This window comes from Moschus berezovskii, chromosome 5 (genome assembly GCF_049115385.1).
Source record: "Moschus berezovskii isolate FMDL1 chromosome 5, NW_MosBer_1.0, whole genome shotgun sequence".
NCBI classification, from domain to species: Eukaryota; Metazoa; Chordata; class Mammalia; order Artiodactyla; family Moschidae; genus Moschus; species Moschus berezovskii.
Window position 1 is genome coordinate 67502723 of NC_142464.1, and position 24973 is coordinate 67527695.

General features: G+C 39.2%; 2 protein-coding genes and 1 pseudogene across 5 annotated transcripts in view; 1 reads left to right on the forward strand and 2 right to left on the reverse strand.

Moving 5' to 3' along the window:
• The window catches only part of WDR19 (WD repeat domain 19), an 89681-nt gene extending 74473 nt beyond the window's left edge, over positions 1 to 15208 (forward strand). The window contains exon 38 of one of the 3 annotated variants that reach the window (XR_008687100.2): positions 841 to 1559. The gene's annotated coding sequence lies outside the window, so the exon portion shown is untranslated. Of the gene's footprint in view, positions 1 to 840; positions 1560 to 14800 lie in introns of those variants that run through there. The other 2 variants (XM_055435014.2, XM_055435013.2) reach the window with 2 other exon arrangements.
• RFC1 (replication factor C subunit 1) overlaps positions 3257 to 24973 on the reverse strand; it is a 79966-nt gene continuing 58249 nt past the window's right edge. The window contains exons 11-25 of one of the 2 annotated variants that reach the window (XM_055435016.2): positions 23945 to 24124; positions 22710 to 22814; positions 20282 to 20681; positions 18673 to 18782; positions 17064 to 17178; positions 15534 to 15616; positions 15203 to 15340; positions 13380 to 13475; positions 13158 to 13256; positions 11944 to 12098; positions 11697 to 11814; positions 10167 to 10312; positions 8568 to 8781; positions 6896 to 7087; positions 3257 to 5884 (exon numbers count right to left, since the gene is read on the reverse strand). In XM_055435016.2, the coding sequence (XP_055290991.1) occupies positions 5801 to 5884; positions 6896 to 7087; positions 8568 to 8781; positions 10167 to 10312; positions 11697 to 11814; positions 11944 to 12098; positions 13158 to 13256; positions 13380 to 13475; positions 15203 to 15340; positions 15534 to 15616; positions 17064 to 17178; positions 18673 to 18782; positions 20282 to 20681; positions 22710 to 22814; positions 23945 to 24124 (2235 nt within the window). In that variant the 3' untranslated portion in view covers positions 3257 to 5800. Of the gene's footprint in view, positions 5885 to 6895; positions 7088 to 8567; positions 8782 to 10166; positions 10313 to 11696; positions 11815 to 11943; positions 12099 to 13157; positions 13257 to 13379; positions 13476 to 15202; positions 15341 to 15533; positions 15617 to 17063; positions 17179 to 18672; positions 18786 to 20281; positions 20682 to 22709; positions 22815 to 23944; positions 24125 to 24973 lie in introns of both variants that reach the window. The other variant, XM_055435015.2, reaches the window with a different exon arrangement.
• LOC148777843 (protein-L-histidine N-pros-methyltransferase pseudogene) lies at positions 13498 to 14864 on the reverse strand (annotated as a pseudogene).

The window sequence follows — 24973 nt, forward strand, 5'->3', positions numbered from 1 at the left end:
TCACTTTATGGATACAATAAAACATTAGTTATTTTTACTCATTTAACTTTCACACTAGTTATAAGTACCTTTCATTAGATTAGTCTGAATTTATATTTACTTTTACCAATGAGATTTACAATTTCATATATCTTCCTATTATTAAGTAGTGCCCTTGCATTTCAGCTTAAAGAAGTCCCTTTAACATTTCTATAAGGTCAGTCTAGTGGTGATGAACCTCTTTAGCTTTTCCTTGTCTGGAAAATTCTTTCTCTCTCCTTTAGTTCTGAAGGATGGCTTTGCCAGGTATACTATTCTTGATGGGCAGTTTTATTCTTTCAGCACTTTACAAGCTAGAAGAGAATGGCCTGATGTTGTCAAAGCTTCTTCTGAAAAATATGCTGACATTCTTATGGGGAGGAGGAGGCGGTTCCCTTGTACTTAACAGGTTATCTTTTGCAGCTTTTAAGATCTTTTCCTTGTCTTTAACTTCTGGCAGCTTAATTGTAATGTGTCATGGCATGGGTCTCTTTGGGTTGAGTTGCTGAGCACTAACTTTGCATTTTCTCATTCTTCTCAGTAAGGTGGCTGTTGTCAACATCATCCTTACTTTATAACAGAGGTTCAACAACCTCCCCATACAATTTTAGTCAACTGAAAGGCCAAGACTGAAACTCAGTACTAATTACAGACTGAAAATTTCTCACCTACATGTAGTGATCCTGCTTCACATTCCAGAAATGAGCAAAATATCTTTATCATGCTTAACTTTTTTATTACTAAATGCCAGTTGATTATTTTAAACCCTTATAAAAGCATATGGGGTTTTGGGGTGTTTTTTTTTTTTTTTGGCCTTTTTAGGTATAATGATCCTGAGAAGACAGCGTTTTTCCACAAGAGGCTGTGTTTCTGCATCTAGCAGATTTAGAGATGGTTCTTCCTGGATACAGAAAAAATAAGGTCACGTCTCCAGGTCACCACTTTCAACTTCTGTAGAGTGACAGTGATATATAACATGCTATTATTTATACTTTGTATATTTCCTCTTCTGAGTCTTACATATTCAATGCTCTGTGCTGTTGATAGTAACTATGACAAAATTGTAAATAGCTTTTTGATATCTTTTATACTTTGAAATATTCCCTTTAAAATAAACTTATTAAATATTTGTAATGTTTTCCTGTATTTAAAGACAGAAAAAGAAATAAAGTAGCTTTGAAACACTGAAGTTTAGACAGCACAGATGTTAACAGAGTTAAAAAGTTTAAAGTGAGAGGCTTACACAAATCAAGGCTATTTAGCAGTCAGTTCTAGAATAAAAACATCAAAACTCAGTAAAATAAATATCTGAAAGAATAAGTGAAACTATAAGCTTATGTTTCCTGAGTCATTATACTATGTAGCACAGAATTCCTGTCAAAAAGTTAAATCATTTTACATCCGCTACAGATGTCCATTATTCAGTATCTTCCCCAAGGTGGCCTGAGGGTTCCTTCCCCATAGTATGAGGTGTACCGTAGCATAGTACACCCCATACAGGTGAGTATATACTTCCTTGCCATCCAAAACCAAAGCACCAAAGTCTGAGCAGAGACAAGGTCATGTAGCCTAACTCTGAACGTATCAGAGGGTATGATTTTACAGGGTAGCCACCAGCATCCTGAGCATTACAGAGGTACCTACGAGCCGAGGGTAGAAACCAAAGTGCCAATGAATTTTTACAGCACTAGGCATAGGAGAAGGCAATGGCAAGCCACTCCAGTACTCTTGCCTAGAAAATCCCATGGATGGAGGAGCCCGGTAGGCTGCAGTCCGTGGGGTCGCTAAGCACGACTGAGCGACTTCACTTTCACTTTTCACTTTCACACATTAGAGAAGGAAATGGCAACCCACTCCAGTGTTCTTGCCTGGAGAATCCCAGGGACGGGGGAGCCTGGTGGGCTTCCATCTATGGGGTCACACAGAGTCGGACACGACTGAAGTGACTTAGCAGCAGCAGCAGACATTCATAAATAGCTGTGAAAAGAAGAGAAGCGAAAAGCAAAGGAGAAAAGATATAAGCATCTGAAGGCAGAGTTCCAAAGAATAGCAAGGAGAGATAAGAAAGCCTTCCTCAGTGATCAATGCAAAGAAATAGAGGAAAACAACAGAAAAGGAAAAACAAGAGATCTCTTCAAGAAAATTAGAGATTCCAAGGGAACATTTCATGCAAAGATGGGCTCGATAAAGGACAGAAATGGTATGGACCTAGCAGAAGCAGAAGATATTAGGAAGAGGTGGCAAGAATACACAGAAGAACTGTACAAAAAAGATCTTCACGACCAAGATAGTCACGATAACGTGATCACTGACCTAGAACCAGACATCTTGGAATGTGAAGTCAAGTGGGCCTTAGAAACCATCACTACGAACAAAGCTAATGGAGGTGATGGAATTCCAGTTGAGCTATTTCAAATCTTGAAAGATGATGCTATGAAAGTGCTGCACTCAATATGCCAGCAAATTTGGAAAACTCAGCAGTGGCCACAGGACTGGAAAAGGTCAGTCTTCATTCCAATCCCAAAGAAAGGCAATGCCAAAGAATGCTCACACTACCGCACAATTGCACTCATCTCACACGCTAGTAAAGTGATGCTGAAAATTCTCCAAGCCAGGCTTCAGCAATATGTGAACCGTGAACTCCCAGATGTTCAAGCAGGTTTTAGAAAAGGCAGAGGAACCAGAGATCAAATTGCCAACATCTGCTGGATCATGGAGAAAGCAAGAGAGTTCCAGAAAAACATCTATTTCTGCTTTATTGACTATGCCAAAGCCTTTGACTGTGTGGATCACAATAAACTGTGGAACATTCTGAAAGAGATGGGAATACCAGACCACCTGACCTGCCTCTTGAGAAACCTGTATGCAGGTCAGGAAGCAACAGTCAGAACTGTACATGGAACAACAGACTGGTTCCAAATAGGAAAAGGAGTGCGTCAAGGCTGTATATTGTCACCTTGCTTATTTAACTTATATGCAGAGTACATCATGAGGAACGCTGGGCTGGAAGAAGCACAAGCTGGAGTCAAGATTGCTGGCAGAAATATCAATAATCTCAGATATGCTGATGACACCACCCTTATGGCAGAAAGTGAAGAGGAACTCAAAAGCCTCTTGATGAAAGTGAAAGAGGGTGAAAAGGTTGGCTTGAAGCGCAACATTCAGAAAACAAAGATCATGGCATCTGCTCCTGTCACTTCATGGGAAATAGATGGAGAAACAGTGGAAACAGTGTCAGACTTTATTTTTTTGGGCTCCAAAATCACTGCAGATGCTGACTGCAGCCATGAAATTAAAAGATGCTTACTCCTTGGAAGGAAAGTTATGACCAACCTTGATAATATATTAAAAAGCAGAGACATTACTTTGCCAACCAAGGTCCATCTAGTTAAGGCTATGGTTTTTCCCATGGTCATGTATGGATGTCAGAGTTGGACTGTGAAGAAAGCTGATCGCCGAAGAATGGATGCTTTTGAACTGTGGTGTTGGAGAAGACTCTTGAGCGTCCCTTGTACCGCAAGGAAATCCAACCAGTCCATTCTAAGGGAGATCAATCCTGGGTGTTCATTGGAAGGACTGATGCTAAAGCTGAAACTGCAATACTTTGGCCACCTCATGCGACGAGTTGACTCACTGGAAAAGACTCTGATGCTGGGAAAGGTTGGGGGCGGGAGGAGAAGGGGACGACAGAGAATGAGATGGCTGGATGGCATCACCGACTCTGTGGACATGAGTTTGAGTGTACTCCGGGAGTTGGTGATGGACAGGGAGGCCTGGCGTGCTGTGATTCATGGGGTTGCGGAGAGTCGGACAGGACTGAGCAACTGAACTGAACTGAGGCATCCATATTAATTCCTCCAGCTTGATAATCTCTTCTTTCCTCTCAAAGGCTGGCTAGAGGCCATGGCCTTACTTACTAAGTGACACAAGTCATTATCATTAAACCTACCCATAAGGGGCTTAGACATTTACTAATGAACATAACTGTACCAAAACTTATATAGGAAGATACTCTTTCCAGTACATACATCAGTATACTCCTTGTTAATAACTTCAAGAGGCCCGATAATGTTACTGCAAATAAAAAACTGCCCAAACTTAAAAGATGAAGGATAAAGTAGTAGTAGTAATAGACTAGTAGTTTCTTACAGACTACCAAATAGCCAAGATTCAATGGATCTCAAAAAATGAAAGGATGATGTGTGGCCTCTAGTGGCTCCAATAAGGATTTACTGGTTGCTCCAAATCATACTGAACAAGTACAGGACACAACCTGCTGACCTGGGTGCAAGGAGATTACAATTAGTCTTTTTCCCGGGGAGCACACAGCAAGTTAACAGACTCACTTTGACAGAATATGCATAAGAAATCTATGCTCACCCCACTGGTGAGGTGAGGCAGTCAGCAATCAAGGAAATCTTCACTGAAGCAGAAGTTTCAAGCAGGGCTTTAACAAAAAGAGGGACATGGCTCAGTAGGCAAAGGCTTAAGGAAACATTTTATTCCCATAATGAACTTAATCTACATGGAAGACGTTTTTCACACTGGTAAATACATTTTAAATGTCTCAAGACTTAATCTTGTTAAAGAGGCGAGAGAGACAGTCAGTTCCCTAAAGGCTGGGAACAGAGTCCATATTTTACATTCCTTTTAACACATACCTCACAGAAGTAGCACATACCTCTGAGCATTTACTGACAAGATTAAGTAATCGCTAGACAACCAAACTCCAGGCTGGTTCCACAGCCTCAAGGCTCTTCAACAAGTGCAGCTGCAGGTACAATCTAAAATCCCAGCAGGATTTGTAGAGCCTGTCAGGACAGAACTGGCTCTCCCAAAGACAAAGTCAACAAAAGCCTGTGTTCATTTTGTCCCAAACCAGAGGAAGATAAGAGTCTGAGCCAGCCTAGGCCTTTCTGGTTTGAACCTGATGAGCTGAAACTCTGGAAGGTTAGGAATATCTGACAGTCCTTCTACAGCCACAATACCCTCTAGTAATAACAAAGAGGCCTCTCCATGAAATTCTGTTCACAGCAGAGGTGTATGTGGTTGACTTTCACAGGGATAACGATGTTTGGAATTAGAGTTTGACTCTTCAAGTTACATGTTTTACACAAGAGGTTAGTAGGAATATAGTTAGCTTTTGTATCCAATCATTTGCAAATTAGTAAGGAAAAATATACCAACATAATATTTTACTGTACAAGATAACAATCTTAAGAATCTGTACATGTAGCCTGTGAAACATTTTTATTCCTCGTTTATATTCTGCAAGATATTTGACAATGTACAAAGAAGAACCAGTTCTAGGTGGTGATTATTTTGTATTATGATTTATTTACAAAAGTTCACCACATTATAGTAACTATGCTTTTTAAAAAATTGGGAGTGGTCCCATAATGGCCATTAGGATAAACTCGTAAGCCTACAAAAGCCGTTTTAATACCTCTGTTCCCAGACATATTACTGTTAACTAAAAATCTGACTCCAAAGCCCACATGTAGTTTCTAATTCTGATTATACAGTCATTTTGAAGTACAATCTTGTTAGACTGACAGGGGACAGTGGAGGACCTACTGAGTCCTATTAACCTCTATAAGAGGTGTATATCAGCCTACTGGTTACGTCCTTCTAGCTGTACCACCGTTTATTTGCAATGAGACCATGAGGTTGTCCCATTACACTAAAACATGGTTCCTTTGGGAAAAGAAGATATTCTCTAAGACCAGCTGAGACTGGTCAGCAGGGTAAGCAAAAAGTAGCTGTCAACAGTGAAAGAGTTTCATTTCTTTGAACTTTTTCCTTTTCCTTTTCTGGACTCCTTATCTTTTTCTGATTTTGAAGGCTTTGAAGATTTTGTCTTTTTCTGTTGGGAGGGAAAGATGCACAAAATAGTTAGCATTTGTGTTTATGGGTAAGTTCATCTCTACAATAAATCAAATCTTTATCCGCAACTTAATAAAGAAGCAAGGTTGCAAACGTCTATATCCTGAACTGCGGCTACCCTTGATGAGCTTACTAACAACAGCTGGCTAGGTGTGTGGCCTTTAACTACTGAAAAGCTATTTGGCCTCTAGAACTAGAATATGTTCCCCAATATGCAGTTTCTTAGACTTCAAGTATAGATATACTTAGGAAAGACAAAACAAGCAAGAGATAATTTACTCAGATGCAGTAATGCTTTCGTGAAGAACTGCCTTTTCTTTCAGTTTCAGATTAGAGATCCAAACATACAGTTTGAGCAGGGTAAGGAGTGGTATGTCTAGACAAGACACTGGAGAGGCCCTATCCCCACCGCTACACATACAAAACAGAATCGAGGGGCACAAATGATAAATGCCCCCACACCAAGGACAGAAGAGGATACAAACTAGACTTCCTTTGCCTTGGCCCATGGTAAACAGTGGACTGACACCATAAATGATTTTAACTTTCCTAGGAAAAGATGAGGATGTTTTGCTCTGAGAAGTTTCTATAGGCAGTTCAATAGCTATAGCAAAAAAACAACAGAAGGGAGAAATAGTTTCATTAAAAATGCTTTTCTTAATTATCCTGTGAAAATGTGCCTGTGGGTAAAGCACATATCAAGAGTAGGAAAAAAAAAAAAACCAGTCCTTTCTCCAATAGAGAATATGACCGTCAATATGATGGCCTATTTTCTTGCTATCAGGCTCCTACACCTTATAAGAAGCTGTTTATAAAAACAAAATCTATACTTTCTCTACCCTTGGAACTGTGATGAAAAAAAAAATTTTTCTCGGCTTCCTCTGCTACTTGCTAAACAGGCTCTGAATAATTTCAAAAGGCAAGTTACATACAAGGTAAGCTATTTTGAGAGAGTATCATGGCTTCTCCTATAGGTATATTAAAATAGTACCTTGATCATAGCATCAGTTTCCAAAGTGTCCTGATCTTTCTCATCAGATTGAGAGTCATCTTCATTTAACTCTTCATTGTATTCAGAATCCTGTGATGGGCCTGTGCTATGTCTGTGTGTCTTTACTGCCTGGAGTGAATACGGAGTAAGATGGACTTCTTTATTGTACGCTCTTGTGAAGGCTGCTTTCACCTACACAAAAGGAATAGAGGAAGGTTTTTAAAACTTCAAGTGTCAAACAACCCCTTTAAACTCTGTAGGCCTACAGGCTTTGAGAGACCCTAGGAACCCCATGAAATTGTTTGTAAAATATGCATGCATGTACATGTATGTCTGCTGCTGCTGCTGAGTCACTTCAGTCGTGTCCGACTCTGTGTGACCCCATAGACGGAAGCCCACCAGGCTCCCCCGTCCCTGGGATTCTCCAGGCAAGAACACTGGAGTGGGTTGCCATTTCCTTCTCCAATGTGTGAAAGTGAAAAGTGAAAGTGAAAAGTGAAAGTGAAGTCGCTCAGTCGTGTCTGACCCTTAGCGACCCCACGGACTGCACCCCACCAGGCTCCTCCATCCATGGGATTTTCCAGGCAATAGTACTGGAGTGGCTTGCCATTGCCTTCTCCGACATGTATGTCTATCTATGTGTATTTTTCTATGGAGAAGTTCCATATTTTTCATGACATTCTTAATAGAGCCCATGACAAAAAATAAGAATCAAACACTGTAAATCAGGGACTTCCCTGGTGGTCCAGTGACTAAGACTCTACTCCCAGTGCATGGGGCCCAGAGTCAACCCCTGGTCAGGGAACTAGATCCCACATGCCACAATGAAGACTTGGCACACCCAAATAAATAAATGTATCTTTTAAAAAACTGTAAATCAACTATCTTTCAATAAAATTTTTTAAAAATAAGAATCAGTATTTGGGAACACTAGGCAGATTTCTAATAATCACTTTAAGTCATCATTTTTTTCTATGCAGTTCTACAAAGTGACAAAGTTGATCAGTAAACCAACAAATCAAAAAAGATTTAAAGTACAGACTAAAGGTGGCCTTTAATTACCACAGAATATATAAATTACATTTCCCACAAAAACAGGTTATTTCAAAATACGTAACTTGAAAAGCCTTAACTTCAAGCTTCTAAACCTAACTGCTGAATTCGTGCAAAAATTCTAACAATGGAGGTCTCTTGTGAGAATTTACCTATAGACATTCCCATAGTCAGGTCAAAGTTCTAGAGAAGGCAAGTCACAGAGAATATAACTTCCAGAACAGCACCAAATAAAAAGGCACCAGGTGAGGTCTTAGATGTCATAAATTCATGTCACTTTAGTTTTTTTCATCCTCATTATAAAAAGTCTGTGTGTTACTCCCCCAGGCTCATCTGCCCATCCTTATAAAGAATACATTTATCAATACATTTGCTCCTAAGATTTCACATCGTGCTTTCCCATTTAGCATAAAGCAAAGATAAAACTATAAATTATAAAGTCAAATTCCAAAGTCTACTCTTAATATTGTACTCAAATAGTATCTTTGGAAAGTGCAGACCATAAGCAAAAAGCATTTAAGAAAAAAAAAACTTTTGAAAGCATCTAAAACATTTCTGAAATACTCCTTGTATATGGTGATTATAAAGTGTTGTAGAACCACTGGAGTACATAGTTTACCTTGGGATCCAGTTTAGAGAATGGACTAGGTTTGCCTCCCCAGTTGCTAATTTCCATAATATTCTCGAAGTCATCTTTCATCAAATAATATGCATCCATAAGAGCAACAACATCCTGTACTCCTTCTATCCCTTGTGAGGCCAAGGGCTGTACAAGTGCATTCCTTATATGTGACAGATAATCCATGTTTACTGTCCTTTTGCTGGAGTAAGTTCTTAAAACAAAAGAGAGACAGCTGTAGTCATTGGCAAACTACCACCAGCTCACAGTTTGCTAGAATTTAATCCACTTTTAGTAAAGCTCAAAGGAATGCTTACTAATTAATAGCTGGAGCCGGGAAAGCTTAGCACTTACACCACTAGAGTAATGGAAACACATTAGTGTATCTATACAAATACAGTGGAAGCATCAGAGAGGGACACCTGGGCAAAGTGATGCTTCATCTTTAAAAAGCAACAGGCAGAGAACAGGAAAAGAGCTGAGATGCAGGCCTTCAGCTTCATTAATGAGAAGAGCTGGGGAAAGAGCCCTTTCCCGCTTCTGGAGGCCACCCACGTCTCTTGGCTGACAGCCCCTTCCTTCCATCTTCACGTCAGCAGAGGAAGAGCAGCATCTTCAGATCTCTACCTAACTGCTGCCTTCCCCCACCACTCTTTTTTTTTTTTTTTCTTTTTTGGTAAAAACACAATTACATTGGGCCTATCCCGATAATCCAGGATAAACTTACCATCTCAAGATGAAAATAAATTCGTGTTAAGACATTAAGTTTTGGTAATTTGTTACAGCAGCAATAGAAAACTAATACAGGGTGGCAAAAAAAAAAAACCACACCATAGGCTATGAAGAGGGAACACAGTAGGAAGTAGAATTCTATAGGAACAAACAAAAGGCACGTCTTGGATCAGTTTTAGATAAAAGTAGACCAATAATCTCTTCAGGAACCAGAAAGGAAAATGCAATTATTCACGTAGTTCTTCGTGGTTAAAAATGAATCCCTAAAGTTCACCTAATATTTGTGTGCACATACATTTTCTAAGTTTCTAAACTGTAACAGAATTTTACCAAATGACAAGAATTTTGGAACTTCTTAAACTCCTCTGAGGAGACTGGTTTTCAATTATCTGAGTATCTACCTTCTGTAATATGCTAAACTGTATCCCCCACGCCAAATGACCAGGTCAGTTTACTATTAGCGTAGGAGGCAAAAAGTAGTTCATCTATTTAAATAGTTCTCTTTCTCCTATTAAGTATTTTGGAGACCAAGACATTATGTATGCCTCCTGGTAACAGACATACTCACAATAACAACAAATAATAGCACTACCTCAGATTTATATAGTTTTAAAACTTAACATTATGGCACATCTACCATCTGGCTTTATTTTCCAAAGTATCCTTTAAGTAATAAAGCAAGTGTTACACTAATTATAGATAATAAAACTCAGGGCCATGAACTTATCCATGATCATTTATCTAATTAGTAATAAAATCAAAACTAAAACACAAATCTTTGTGACTCACGCTGTCATTGTTAGATAGATAAAGGCTAAATATACAACCCTGATTTTAAAAAGTCGAGCATGGAATAATACTGCTTACCTGAGACTCATATGCAAAGCTAGGTCCTGAACGATACGATCGTGTTTGCCCATAGATGAGTACTTCCCCAACCAGCTTGGGAAGGTAGGAAACTGGGTCATGTACCCCCTCATTAACTCTCCAGGAAGAACACTGGCATAAATGGCCTAAAAAAAATTAATTGCAGTCCACAAGTTAAATCCAGTACTAAGTTGCTTCTTTAGCAGCTGCTGGCTTCCAAGCAGTCTCTGGAAAGTGAGGCAACACTGTCCCCTGTGCCCAATTCCAAGATAGTCAAGCCCTTTCCCTCTGTCTCCGATTTGCTGATATGGGAAGCTTCGACTTGAGAAAACAACTAATTGCTGTAAATGCCTTGGACCAAAACATATTATGGCCCTCAGGGGTCATCTTACCGACCTAGCCTTCTCAGCCAGCTGATCTCAACACACCAGTTACTTCTGGTCAATGTCACGGAAAAGATTTTAAGAGGGATATGATTGTCTTTAAAATATTGGTAGACCCAGGTCAACCAAAGCATGGAAATTCTAATAATTAGAGAAATAAGTAAACTGGCACTTGAGGAAAGTTCTTTTTTTTTTATAGGTATCCTTGGTTATCTTTTATAGCCACAATTTTTAACTTTTTTAAGGCTGGAATTATACATAAATTTTCTACCCTGCTTTACTCATAACAATTTTCTGTCATTAGTATTCTTTATATTAGATCATCTTTACAATTTTAAAGGCTGCATAAACATACCATCAAGAGGATTTACCATAATTAATCAGACTCCTGTTACTGACCATAGAGATTTTCTCCCATTTCTTGCTATCAGAATTTAGGGAGTATTTTTGCACATTAAGTTCTTGCTGTGTTTAGCATTATTTCTTCAGGATAAATCCTCACAGGTATAATTAATTATTAGGTACAGAGGAAAATGAACACTTCTAAAACAAAATAAAAAGATATCTTTAAAAGAAGAGTAGAACTTCCAGAAGTCCTTTGCTTGTTACTCAGGTCAATAATTAAATATGCAAAACTCAAGAGCAAATAACACTCTTAACAATGAAAGTTTGCAAAATTCTGTTTGAGTAAAAGATATCAACCTACATAAAGTAATCAATATAAAACGGCCTCTATAGCAAGGAAATTTAAAAAAATCAGAACTCATGTTGTCAGAAAAGTGGTTACAGACCTGCCCCTGCAGCATTTCTTCAAGAATAAGCTACTTAGTAACAATATGGGAAAGCCAAGAATGACAAAACAGAAATGGATTCTTAAGATAAAAGAAAGCAAATGAAACTAGATTCACATCTTAGTTATGACCAAAATCTAACTTCGATATTCCATATGTCCATTTATATAAAAACACTGAAAAATAAGGCTAGATTAAGAAACAGAATAGGGACCACAGGATACTTTATAAAAGACTGTATTTTTGCCATTAAGAGTTTAAATGTTTATCTAGTATTCAAATAATTACAGGAGCTAAAAGCTATTTTTGTTCTAACTAAAGCAGAGTCTGCACTTTAAGGGGAGCCCTGTGCTTACCTGTGTGGGCAGAAGACTCCAGTTTTGCTTATTCCGGATTTGACGGTCCACCAGGTCACCATCACATATGCTGTCTGCTGCTCTGCTTAAAAGCATCAGGTGCTTTTTCATGTCACCCCTGCAGGAATACACCAGTCTGGGTTACACCACTGTCCACACTCCACATCCCTCCCCCTCCCAGGGTACCTGGCCTTCGCAGGGCTGCGAGGGTACTGATCCTAACTCCTCGCTACCTCTGAACACTCACCCTGCAGCTACGGGCTTCACATGTACATAGTTCTCCTGGACGAAGAGGGGTGCTATTGAATAATCATGGAAAAAGAGATCTGATTTGTCCATAAGTGACATATGAGCAGTCTCCTCTCCAGTTACAAACACTTTCCGGGCAACATCAAATGGGCCCTAAAAGAGAGAGGGACGTAGCTCGTAGAACAGCCAATATCCAAAACACTGACAGCACCAAATGCAGGCTATGATGGGGGGCAACAGAAATTCCGTTTCACTGCTGGCAGAAATGCAAGATGGTACAGGCACTGTGGAAGACAGACCTCACAAAACTCTCTATCGTCCCATCCAGCAAGTGTGCTCCTTGATATGTACCTAAATGAACTGAAAACACAAAATGACCTGCACATGAATGCTTATAGCAGTTTTATTCAAAATTGCCACAACCTGGAAGTAATCAAGACGTCCTTCAACAGGTGAATGAATGGATAAACTATGGTATATCCAAACACTGTGCTACCATTCAGCACTAAAAAAAAAAGTTATAAAGCCATGAGAGGATACGGAGAAGCCTTAAATGGATACTACTAAGTGAAAAGAGCCAATCTGAAAAGGTGACATACTATATGGTTCCAATTGTATGACAGTATGAAAAACTTTATAGAAATGGTAAAAAGATCAGTGGTTGCCAGGGGCTGGGAGAAGTGAGGGATGAAGAGGCAAAGCAAAGAGGACTTTTAGGGCAGTCAAAGTATTCTGTGCAATACTACAATGGTGGATACAAGCCATTACACATTGTCAAATCTCACAGAACGGGAGCAAACCCTAATGGTAAACTACTGACTTTGAGTGATAATGATATGTTGGTGTGGGTTCATCAGTTATAACAAATGTAACACTCTGGTAGGGGATGTTGATAATAGGGGACATTACACAAGTCTGGGGACAGGACATACCTAGGAAATCTCAATTTATATAGACCTCCAGTCTCAGAGAGGTCAACTATAAACCATTTGAAACAAGATTATTGTGAAGTTTCAAAACCACTCAAAACCTGAAACCCATACACAAGGGACTCTGGAAAAGCTATTAGCAGCTGTATCTATTTATTTACTATAAACATCCATAGGTTGTGTAGATGTCTCTATTAACTATAATAACTATTTCCATTAGATTAATACTGATAGGAGAAGAAATGCTTTGGCTAAGAAAGTAGGAAATGAAAATTCATTTTACCAGTTTGATATCCTTTTTGGCTCTATGAGAATCAGTCTTGGCCTGGTCATAGGTTAGTGCCTTATTTCGTGCACACCACATATTCAGATTGTGTAAAACCTAAAGGAATCACAACCAAGATACTGTCAAGATAGGAAAACACTGTCACTCCCCGTCCCCAAAACACTAAAGGCATCAGTTCAAAAGAATTGTCAACTGCTACATAACATATATTTATTTTACCTGTCTGATATCTTGATTAGCTCCCAAAATTATTTCATTCATAGCTGGAGGGGGGATCTTTAGACCCTCTTTAAATGCAATAGACATCATAGCACCCTGAAATTGACAAGGGAGAATGAACCTTCAATGATTTTTTTCACCTCCAAAAAGTTTATTAGCATGATTAAAAACATTTTCTGGAATAATGACAGAATTTCTAAACATGAAAGAGGATCAGTGGCTATACTTTATAACCAATATTTGCAACTGGAAAGACAGCTTTATTGCCCAGTCTTCATTTTATTACAAACAACCCACATTTACTGGTTCCCTGTGAAGTCATGACTATTGCTTTGGGAATGAGTCCCTACTGCAATTAAGTATAAAAAATATCTTCCATAATCGGAGTGTGACCTGCATTATTGAGTAAAGAGTTGATAAAAATCCTCAAAGAGTTGGTTTTTTTGTTTTTTAAAAAACATTCCTTTTACACACTACAAAGCAATAATTAGTATTTTGGCTTTTAAAATTCCTACATGATATTTAGAATGGCAGTCCCCAAAGGTCCTCCCTTCACATAACTGAACTCACAGACCCTCTTCCGGAGTGTACATTCTTGCGGTGGACTTTGAAGACCTCAACCTCCATGTGTTTATACGGGTTTGAGAACAAAGACAGCATCATCCAGAACGTAGTAGTCATTATACATGTCGCCTTCACACAGGTATGGCAGTCTGGTGAAAGCTTCGATAACAAAACCAGCTTTTCTGAAAACTTCAGGCAGACTATTCACTTGTTCTTCCCAATTCTGTCCCTTGATTTCCAAAATTTCTGATGGTTTATCCCACTTGCCACCTACGTTCGCCACATAGGGATGGAAAGCTAAGACCAGAGCAAGGATGACCCTGCCTCTGGTTGGCTCCAAGACGCTTCTGTTATCTTTTAACAAAGTCAGAGGCTGATCACAGTGATCTAGCAAATTTAAGCAGCTGATGACATCATATTGGAACCCTGTCTTCTGCCATTCATTTATACCAAGCACTCTGTATTTCTTCTTCTGCAGCTGCCATATCATAGTTTCAGACAGCTCAGTGGCATAAATTTCTTCAAAATGAAGGCTCACGATTTTTGTGACTTCTCCATCTCCAGCACCTAAATCAAGAAGTCTATGGGTTTTCCAGTCTGGATTAATTTTAAGCAGTCTCTGAAACTGATCTGGTGAAAACACAAACATTGAGCCTCTTCCTAGCAACCCATTGATAGATGTTCTAGACATAAACAGGCTAAAAACAGATGACACGAAAGAGTGATATAATTGGATAAATAGCCAGCCCGATTTCTCAATGCTGTTGTTTAAGAAGATCTGTGTTCCTTGATCAAGGTAACTCTGAACAAAGCCAGCCTGGAGTGACTCGCATAATTTCTCTCTGTTGCACACATAGCACTGGTGGTTCTTCTTCCTGCCGCCCGCGGCCGCCGCCGGCTCGTCATGTTCACGTACAGGGAGCAGGTGAGCGGGCTCCGCAGGGTCCACATCCTCTGCGCCAGCCACACGGACGCCAGGCTCAGGCACAGCCAGCCCGGAACAGTCTCATCGGGGGCTGGTGGCCGCTCGCTCCGATCACCGCCGCGGCGAGGAGGAGAAGGACGCGCCGCCTCCTCCAGCCGCTGCCGCCGCCGCCCACCCAAGTTGGAGCCATCGCGCCCGACTCGCCGCCCATCCCCAATGATTTTTTTTTTAATTCACATAATCAGATATTTTAAAATATTTATCAGGTACTTTAAAAAATTGACCCAAAAATATACATAACAGTGTGATGGAGAAAAAATTTCAATTATCATACCTTAATCTGTTCAACCCGAGGTCTTTGAAAACGAAGATCAAAACAATAATGAACCAAAGAGCGAATCTTGGGATGATTCCTATCATTGCACATACAAATAATGGGAATTTTTGTATGTTTTATCAGGCCAATTAATTCCTGAAAAGCAAATTTGAAACATAAATGTAATTTGTAAAAAAAAAAAAAAAACACACAAAATGTATGTATTTTAGGTTTTAAAACCTCCTCAGCAACATGCCTTAATTGCCAATTATAATTAGCTCTTCAAATTTTTTTTAAAACCTAAAAATTAACAGTACCACTACAAAAATACAGTCAGTCCTTTCATTACCTGAATTCCTCCCCTGTCCTCATTGCCAGCCATGCCATCTACTTCATCCATGATGAGAGCATGCTTCGTGCCTACTGAATGGCCTGACCCATGGTGAGAAGCAATGGGATGGGACACACAAAAAAAATTGTCGTTCAAACACTGCTGCTTAAAAAAAAATACTATATACACATATATATAAATAACACAGGTACATGATACAAAATTCAAAAGGCACAAGAGTAAGCAGTGAAATTCTCTCCCACCTCTGTCTGCTAGGGTACAGTTTCTCTCTCTAGAGGCAAATGATGTAAACAAACTCAGGTACGTATCCCGTAAGAGATATCCTACATGTTAAAAACGTGTACATAAAAATATACACCTTCAGGACTTCCCTGATGGTCCAGCGGTTAAGACTCAGCACTTCCACTGCAGAAGGCATGGGTCTGATCCCTGGTCAGGGAACTATAATCTCGCATGTCACATGGCATGGCCAAAAAAATAAATAAAATGGAATTTCTATTTTTAAAATACACACACACACACCCCCCTTGGTTTTACCACTTAATATATTTTCGTATTCTGTTCCTTATCTGTAGATACAGAACACCTCATTTTTTAAAGGCTGTAATATTCCATTTTACACATATATCAAAAATCAATCACTTTTCATCGATATAAAGATCCTTCAATCTTTTGCTATGATGAATTGTATGAAATGAATATCCCTACATGTATGTGTCATTTGGATATATACAAGTATAACAGTTGCTAAATTCCAGGAATCAGAATTTCTGGGTTAAGGGTATGTATAATTTATTAAATAACTTCAAGAAATGCTGTCAGATTGCTTTCCAGAGTTGTACCAATTTACATTCCCAATAATCATGCATATGTGTGACATTTCCTGAGCAAATTCTTTTTAACAATCATCTCTACCATTCAGTGACCATGCAAAATACCACAGATTCTAACTATGCAGTACGGTCTGTAATTTGAGTATCCTATTTTCCCCATAAACTCTGGCCACACCAGACCACTAGCTACAACCTGAAACAGTGGCACTTTTATACTGTGTCTTGTCTCCTCTACTGCCTTTGCCTGAAATAATCTCTTCCACCCACAAACGATTCTCTTTCTCATCCTTCAAGGCCCTTTGAACAAATGTCACCCTTTCATGGTAGCTTTCCCCAATGTCCCAAACAGAACCATTCCTTCATCTACAGGCCTCTATTTCCTCACTCATCATACTTTGTTAGTTATTTATTAACTTTCTTCACAGGATTCACTCTTGAATACTCTAAAATCTGCGTAACTATGTCCATGTATATATTTTTATCACATTCTCAAAACCACTAAGACCTAAAAAAAAAAAGTGAACTACTGCCTATCAGGGTTATGACATTCTCTCAAAAACCCCAGGATTTAATAGCGTGCTTGAAACATAATAATGTTCATTCATAGTAATGCTACTGAATGTTGAAATGAACCCATTTTTCTTACATAACCTCCCCCAACCTCTCTGCCAAAAAAAAAAAGAAACCCACATACTTGAATAAAAGCCTTTGATGCTGGTATTATTCAGCGACTCAGCAACAATCTCCTTTAAACTGTTCTTACTCCGAGTGTCACTTGCATTCAGTTCCACATAGCTGTATCCCAATTCCTAATCAAAATGTTGGAAAACTACTATTACAATGCAAATTGTTAACTCTCCCCACAAAAACAAAGCAATTAAGAAAGAGGCTAGAAAAGTCACATAAGTAACCATGGGTAAAAAGATAAAGTAGAATACTATAGATAATGAGATTAACTATAATATGAATCACAATAAGAGATTTTTTTTAATATTATATATATACATAACACAACACATAAACACACACACAAGTGTGGTCTTAAAACCTCAACTGCTACATATAACTAATCTGGAAGAGCATATCTGAACAAGCAATTTTACTAAGTTTGCTTCTTAAAGTCCCCAAAAGAATTAAATATAACTACTCCAAAATTTCAATAATAGATATAGAATTAAGATATCAAAAAGTACATTAAGATAACAAAAAGTAATCATTGACTCAATATAAACTATAAAGTTAAATTGTTCTTTGTCAAATTATCCCAATATATAATCTCCCTCTCAAATTGTGAAAAATCAACTAACTTGGGCTTATTTCCCAAAAGTGATCATTATGTTAACGCATTATGCAAAACCATTAATTCCACAAAAAAGTAATGATAATAATAAAGGGGAAAAAAGGCGTTATTTTCACAGTTGTAAAGACTAGGGAAAACATTTTTTGTTTTTGTTTTTAAACGTTAAATGAGAGTAGAAAATACGTAGTTATTATACGAGCTAAACATTTATGGTCTGGTATATAATAAAAAATACTTAAAAAAACATCAACCCATGGGACAAAGGGCTGGGAAATCCAGTATTAAATGTAAAGTAAGTTTAAAATCTCTCATTTAATTTTTCTGATACTACTTCATGTATTGTTTCACACCCTTCTGATACATCTGGACTCTCCTGGTGACTCAGCAGTAAAGAATCTGCCTGGAACGCAGGAGCCACAGGAGACTTGAGTTAAATCCCTGGGTCAGGAAGATCTCCTGGAGAAGGAAATGGCACCCACTCCGGTATTTTTGCCTGGAGAATCCCATAGACAGAGGAACCTGGCGGGCTACAGTCCATGGGGTCACAAAGAGTCGGACACGACTGAAGTGACTTAGCACACATTCTGATACCTGAGTCCTGGTTTGCGCCAGTGCCTCATGCTCTCACTGTCCAGAGATGTGGCAACGGTAGAGACAACAAGAGCAAAGGTAGGATCCCACAGTGGTGAAGAGTCAGACTGTCTGCGTTCACACTGTGCCACCACCCTCCTCTACAAATCTGTTTCATTTGTCCCGTGACAATGGCAAGAGTACATATATTCGGTACACAGAATTCCTCCTACAGGGGCACATAAGATGTCTGTAACAGTCTGTAAGACATATTATCTCTAAGATTGTGCTTATTTGCACATGGCCTGGCACACAAGTATCACCTATTATAATAATTACCAATATTTTTTAAAGGGTGAAAATGACAAATAGGCCCAGAACCAAAGCAAACTGTAGAGGCTAGATTTTAGAAAAGTAATGACAGAATACCCACCTGACAAACCAGAGAAGCTGTGGTTGTTTTGCCAACACCAGGAGGCCCTGAGAGCAATGCCGCTTTAAAACTGGAGCCATCATCTTTGCCAGCAAATTTACCAAACTTTGCTGCTAGGGAAAAAGAAATTCCAGAATGTTACCTCTACGACCTAACAGAAATGCAGGAATGACAGGAATGACTGTGCATTAAGTTAGCATCAAAAGCAGTCCTCCAGTTTCACTGAAAATCTGCAAAATATTTTTTTGCAAAGTTTAAGCAATAGTTTCCCGAACATTTAGTGAAATTCTACTCCCTACCTCATCGTCACTCAAATAAACTTCAAAACAATAATTTTATGAGCTTCCTTTCCTACAAAAGCATAGGTCATTGAGCAGACTACCTGGGTTTTGGGAGAACTGCAGGTAACTTAACCCCTGTCTGTTTCCTCCTTTGTAAAATGAGGGGAACAGCAGCGATGTGCCTGGAAGAGAAGCTGTGAGGATGGACGAGCTGAGCACAGAGCCTGGCGTGTCTTAATAAATATTAATAAGAACGGCCACAAAAAGAATGAATTGAAGATGTTGCGTCTGCAACTATCCTGCCCAGCTCAGCTCCTCCCCTTATCATGGGGCCTGGAACATAACAGGTGCTCAATACGTACATGAGGACTGAGAGAGAGATGGTGAAGCCTACCTCGGGCATGGGGAAAGGGACCACAGCTCGCCTGAAGCCTGAAAATCTCTTCTTTAGGCCCACAAAGCACTTACAGCACATTTTATTTGGTTTTGAAAGAAAAAAGGGGTCAGTTTAAGTTTAACCCTGTATCGTCAAAAGTATATTATTTAAATATTATAAATAAAATAAACTGGCACTGTTGACCAATGTCTAGTGATGACCTCACTGCGAATAACCCAGTCATCACTTTGGAAATTCACTACGATGGTCACTAAATTTCTCTTTTATTTCTCACACAATATCCCCCAGGGTTGTGGCTGGAATTCAAGACTTTACTAGCATTTGTGACTGGAAACTTCAGTTCCAATAATAAATACTTTGGACATTATTTATGACCGTTCATCTTCCATGCCTAGCAAAAGGAAACATGCTACTGGGGCTCTCAGGCTGCCTACTCTGCAGCATGCCTCAGCTTTTTGCTTGCACCTTTCCCCCCGAGTCTCTCTGGCCCTCGCGGGGGTCTTGCTCTCACATGTCACAGATCTTGGTACATGTGTGCTCTCCCACCTGATGCTCCCCTCCCTTCACCAAGCTAACTCCTTTTGAGTTTCCAAGTCTTAGCTTAGCTATCCCTTCCTCTAGGGATGGGAATCCCTGTCCACACTCTTCCAACCCCTGAGTGCCCTACACTTAACCTTGTAACAGTACTTAGACAGTACATTTTAATTGCTGGTTTATCTACATCTCCCTCACTGACTGGAAGATCCTTAAAGGGGACTGTGCTTTGTTCACAACAGCACTTTGGGGGTCTAGTATGACACCGAGGCTCCGAGCAGGCTCTTAATAAATGCTTGCTGAGAGATCAATAACCAAATATTACACTTCCTAACGTGTTCCTGAGCAATGACATGGTGACAGACACACACAAGAATGAATGAAGCTGTAAAATCACCGTGTTTCTTATCTTCGGATGGACTCTTGTGCCAGTTTTGCAGCCAGCGCAGGAGTTTGTTGGCACAGCTCTGGTCACCTTGCTGTCCAATTATGGTCTTGAGCGAGGTTGGCTTATACTTATCCACCCAGAGCAAACTTTCCACTTTGCTTTCACTGCTGTCATCAGCCAAATTCCTAGCCCGGCTGTCACCATTTGTCTCCTCAGCCGCCTGCTCCTTGAAGTCCAGGCCTCTCTGAGACACACTTGCTTCCTTTTTTAGTGACTTTATAGAGCTTTCCCTTTTGGGAGTCAGTTTGCACTTTTTAGATTCTGATTCCTTCTTAGTTGGACTACTTTTTCTTTTTCCTTGGTCATTTTTTTGGGGTGTTCTTTCCAATTTGGATCTTTCTTTCTTCATCTTAAAAATTGGAGGAAAAAAGAAACCTGATGAGATATACAGAATTTCTATCCTGTTAAATGTACTCTAGAGGGCAAGCTGAGGTCCCCTACTCAACCTGGGTCTGCCTTCTCACAATGGACTCTGCTGTTTGTGGAAATCTCCACAGTCCAAACTTAAAAAAAAAATGAACAACACACCAAAAGCATCCACATGCAATTTTAAAAATGAGAGTTAAAAAAAATGAAAATAGCTTCTTGAAAGCAATTAAGTATTATAAAATTACTTTTAAAAAAAAGGATTAAGAATTTTTGCTTTGTGACTAGTTAATATTTTATTCCTCCACAAAAACATTTACACAAATGTTCATAGCAGCATTATTATATTTTATATAGACAAATATTATAGCCAAAAAGTGGAAACAACCACTTTTGGCCATCAGATGATGAACAAATAAAATGTGGTATATCCATACAATGCAACATTAATCACCAATAAAAAGGAGAGGGGCACCAACGTATGCTACAATATAGCTGAACTTTAAAAACAAGGTGCTAGGTGAAAAAAGACAAGAGGGCCACACAGTACATGTTTCACTCTATACAAAATGCTCAGAATAGAGTAGTGGTTGTCAAGGGGTGGGTATAAAGAGTGGCTGATAATGGATCAGAGTTTTTGTGGGAGGTGATGCAATAGAACTGTCTGTTCTGGAATAGACAGTAGTAACAGTTGCACAATCTTGTGAATACACTAAAAACCACTAACATACATTTTAAAACAGGTGAATTTTATGATCTATGAAAACTAAAATTAGCGGGAAATCTGACGAAAAACAAGGTACTAGCATCGTATTAAAGTATCTCCCCAAGATATTTATTAATTACAAAAGGAAAAACCGTCACTTCACTAGTGGAAAAACCAGGCAGAAATCATATGAACCAGGTAATAAAGGCTAACACCACCAATAAGATGACATATCAACATCATGCACAGCTGACATGATGCACTTAGGAGGACACGGTATCACTGATGTGGCCGTCTTGCCCAAAATGCATAACCTCAATCTCACCATGAGAAAAGATCAACAGCCCAAACTGAGAGACATTCTAGAAAACAGCTGACTAGCACGCATCAAATCAAGGTCATAAAAAGACATAGGAAAGACGTGCAGAACTCTCATAGGTTGGAGGAGACTAAGAAGACACAACTCAACGCAGTGTGAGATCCTAAGGACGGTGGGGCTAAATGTGAACACATTTAACATCAATGTTAAGCTCCTGGTTTTGAGAACTGCACTATGTTACGTAAGTTGTGAACATTAGGGGAGATGGATGACGGGACAATCCAAATCATTCCCCAAGACTTTTCCAACTGGAATAAACTGGAAGACCACCTCACCACTTGGGTGACAGAGCTGGGGACATCAAACTTGGGCTGCTGGCACCCCTGTGTCCCACATGTGGACATGTATATAGTGGAGATGAATGACGCCAACACTAGCAGTAGAAGAGACAGAAACTGAAGGAGTACTAAAGCACCGCAGTCTGTAGGCCCAGCATCCCCACATCAGACTTCTCAGAGTTTACTTATGTGAGCCAAAACGGTTCCCTTTTCTGCTAAAGGTAACATGGGCTTGGTTTCTATCACAACCGAAAAAGCCCCGATATAGTTCCAAATGCAAATGATTTTATCATGCTGATATCTATGATATAACCTTCAAAGAATTCTTAATCAAGAAGCTCTGCACAGTTTTACTGTAATAATAAGGAAAATATGGACAGTTTAATCAGTAATTAATAGATATGGGAAGTACACCGTATGGTCCCCTCTTCCTCCTCATACTCCTTTGAGAAAGGTAAAGAAACACATCAATGACAACAGTCTACAGCTGAGTCCACCTACTCAAAAGGAAATAGGGGAAGTTCATTTGCAGTAGGAGGAAAAGTTAATTTTTTACCACACAGGCCTGTATTCATCCAAAAAATGTCTCTATGAAACAGGAAAGCTCTATACACCAACATAAATAAGTCAAGTTCATTTTATACAAACCTCAGCTTCAGCGGCTATTTCATACTTGGACTTCTTGCCTGGCATAGTTCGAATCAGATTCAACAGGCCATCTTCATCAATAATATTTGTTCCCAAGGCTGCTGCCTATTAATTTAAAATACAAATCATTGAAACCGTTACTTTCCATTAAAAAAAATGATTCTCAGGCTTGTCAGAAGGTGAAAAACCACATTTGTAAACTAGGTAACATTGGCATATTTTTTAAAACAGTATGCATGAAAAAGCATTGTTAAAAAGAAAATAACAGAACCTCCTCTAAGAATGGTAGTTGGCACCCGGGGTATCACCCTTCCCCTTTAGTAGACTGCTTTCCCTTTCTCTCTACCCTAAAAAGGTCAAAGCCTCTAGGGCCTAAGTCCAGCTCTTCACACCTTCTCCCAGGCTCAACTGGCTGGCAGACATTCTCCTCCACCATCTCCCCTGCTAACAGAAGTCCAGTGTGTTCAACTCCAAGGGATGACTTATGACTGGTCTAAGAATCAGAAGAATCTTCCTCCTCCCCAAACTCTATCACTCTGCATGGCCACAGGACAGCTCTGGCCAATAAGACTTCAGTGGAATTCTGTAAGAGGTATTTCCGGGAAAACTCTTAAGAGGTCAGTTACACCCAGTGTAACATCTTGCCACTGCTCCCTATTTCCTGCCTTGAATGCGAACTTGAGAGCAGCAGCTACCTCGCAACACAAGGCAACATGCACGAAGACAGAAGTGAAGGCCAGAACGAAGTCCAGCTACACCACTGAGGGGCGGAACCATCCCCAGCAACTGCCCATCTCTGGAATCCTCATAAGGTAAGGAAATAAGCAGCTATCTGTCAAAACCACAGTTAGTCAGGTATTCTATTATTTGGAACTAAGTATAAAAGAGAGTTTCCAATTAAAAAACTCAAGATGGAGTCCACAGCAGCATATATAGGAATACTTAGGACTAGAAGAAGAGGAAAACTGCATTTGCTTCTATCTTCAAAAAAAGATTTTGGCTAGAATACTACACTAAGAAAGCCAAGTAAATAGGAACTGTGCCTTTAACTGGAAAACCAAAATCCCGGGTCAAAGCCAAACAACACTTCTGTGGAGAAGAAATAACGTAGAGAAGAAATTACTTTTCCATTTCTTCTCTTCATTTCCTTAAGGACATTACTACGTATGGTCACATCATAAGCCTGCCAAGGCAAGCAGGCTATTTCACTGTGCTGAGAACACAGCACTACCCACCTTGTCACTCTTGGATTGACCACTATCACGACCCATGACCAGGTAGTTTGTTTTCTTGCTGACATTTCCTGTTACTTTTCCCCCGTAACGCTCAATTAGAGACTTGGCCTCATCTCGTTCAATGGACTCCAGCACTCCTGTGATTACAAACGTAAGGCCTTCCAAGCAATTTTCAGCTCCCTAAAAACCAAAATGTTCAAGCAGAGAGGAAATTACATGGTAGCTTTCCAAAGAAATATTTGGCATCAAAACTGCAGGAAGTTGATTTTTCTCATTTGACATCATAAATAATCTCAGCATGAAAAAATCTGCAGGAAATTTACAATGAATACGCAGAAACTGAAATTGAATCCTGAGAAATTCTTATGTAGGTTAACATTTAACAAGGTTATAAAACCAGCAACAAAAAAATGTATGTTCAATATGATTAGGAAAGCTTATTAAAATTATACAATCATACTATCCTCACTTTTTAAAAAATATTTAAACTACTAGTTAACTTGTATAACTTTAAGTAAGCAACCAGATGGAATGCACCTACAGAATATCTTGCTTCTGCTAAAAAAAAAGTTTCAATTCTGAAAAAAACTACACAGGTTTGAGCTCTTACCCTATAACACCATCTCTTGATTGAAAAGTTAATCTGATAAGACAAAACACACTCAGCAAAAGAAGGCTAGATGGAAAAGACATTTAGTCTTAATTGGAACTGTGTATAGGTATATATTTATTTTCACATGGTTCAATATGCTATAACCCCAAGCAAAATGAAAAATATATAAGTCATTCCAAGTTACACATTACTTTTGAAAAGAGAATTGAGATCAACACAGACATAAAATATGCTTGCAAAGAAGCAGCTAAGCAAAATTCAAAGACTGCCCCAATACAAGCTCAATCCTTCACCATCCAGGTGAAGAATCGTTGCTGGGAGGGTAGGGGGTGTGTAGTAAGTCTGGAGAGAAAAGGTTTGACTAACAACATCTCAAGGTCCCTTAGACTCTAGGATTGAAATGACCTTGTGAATCT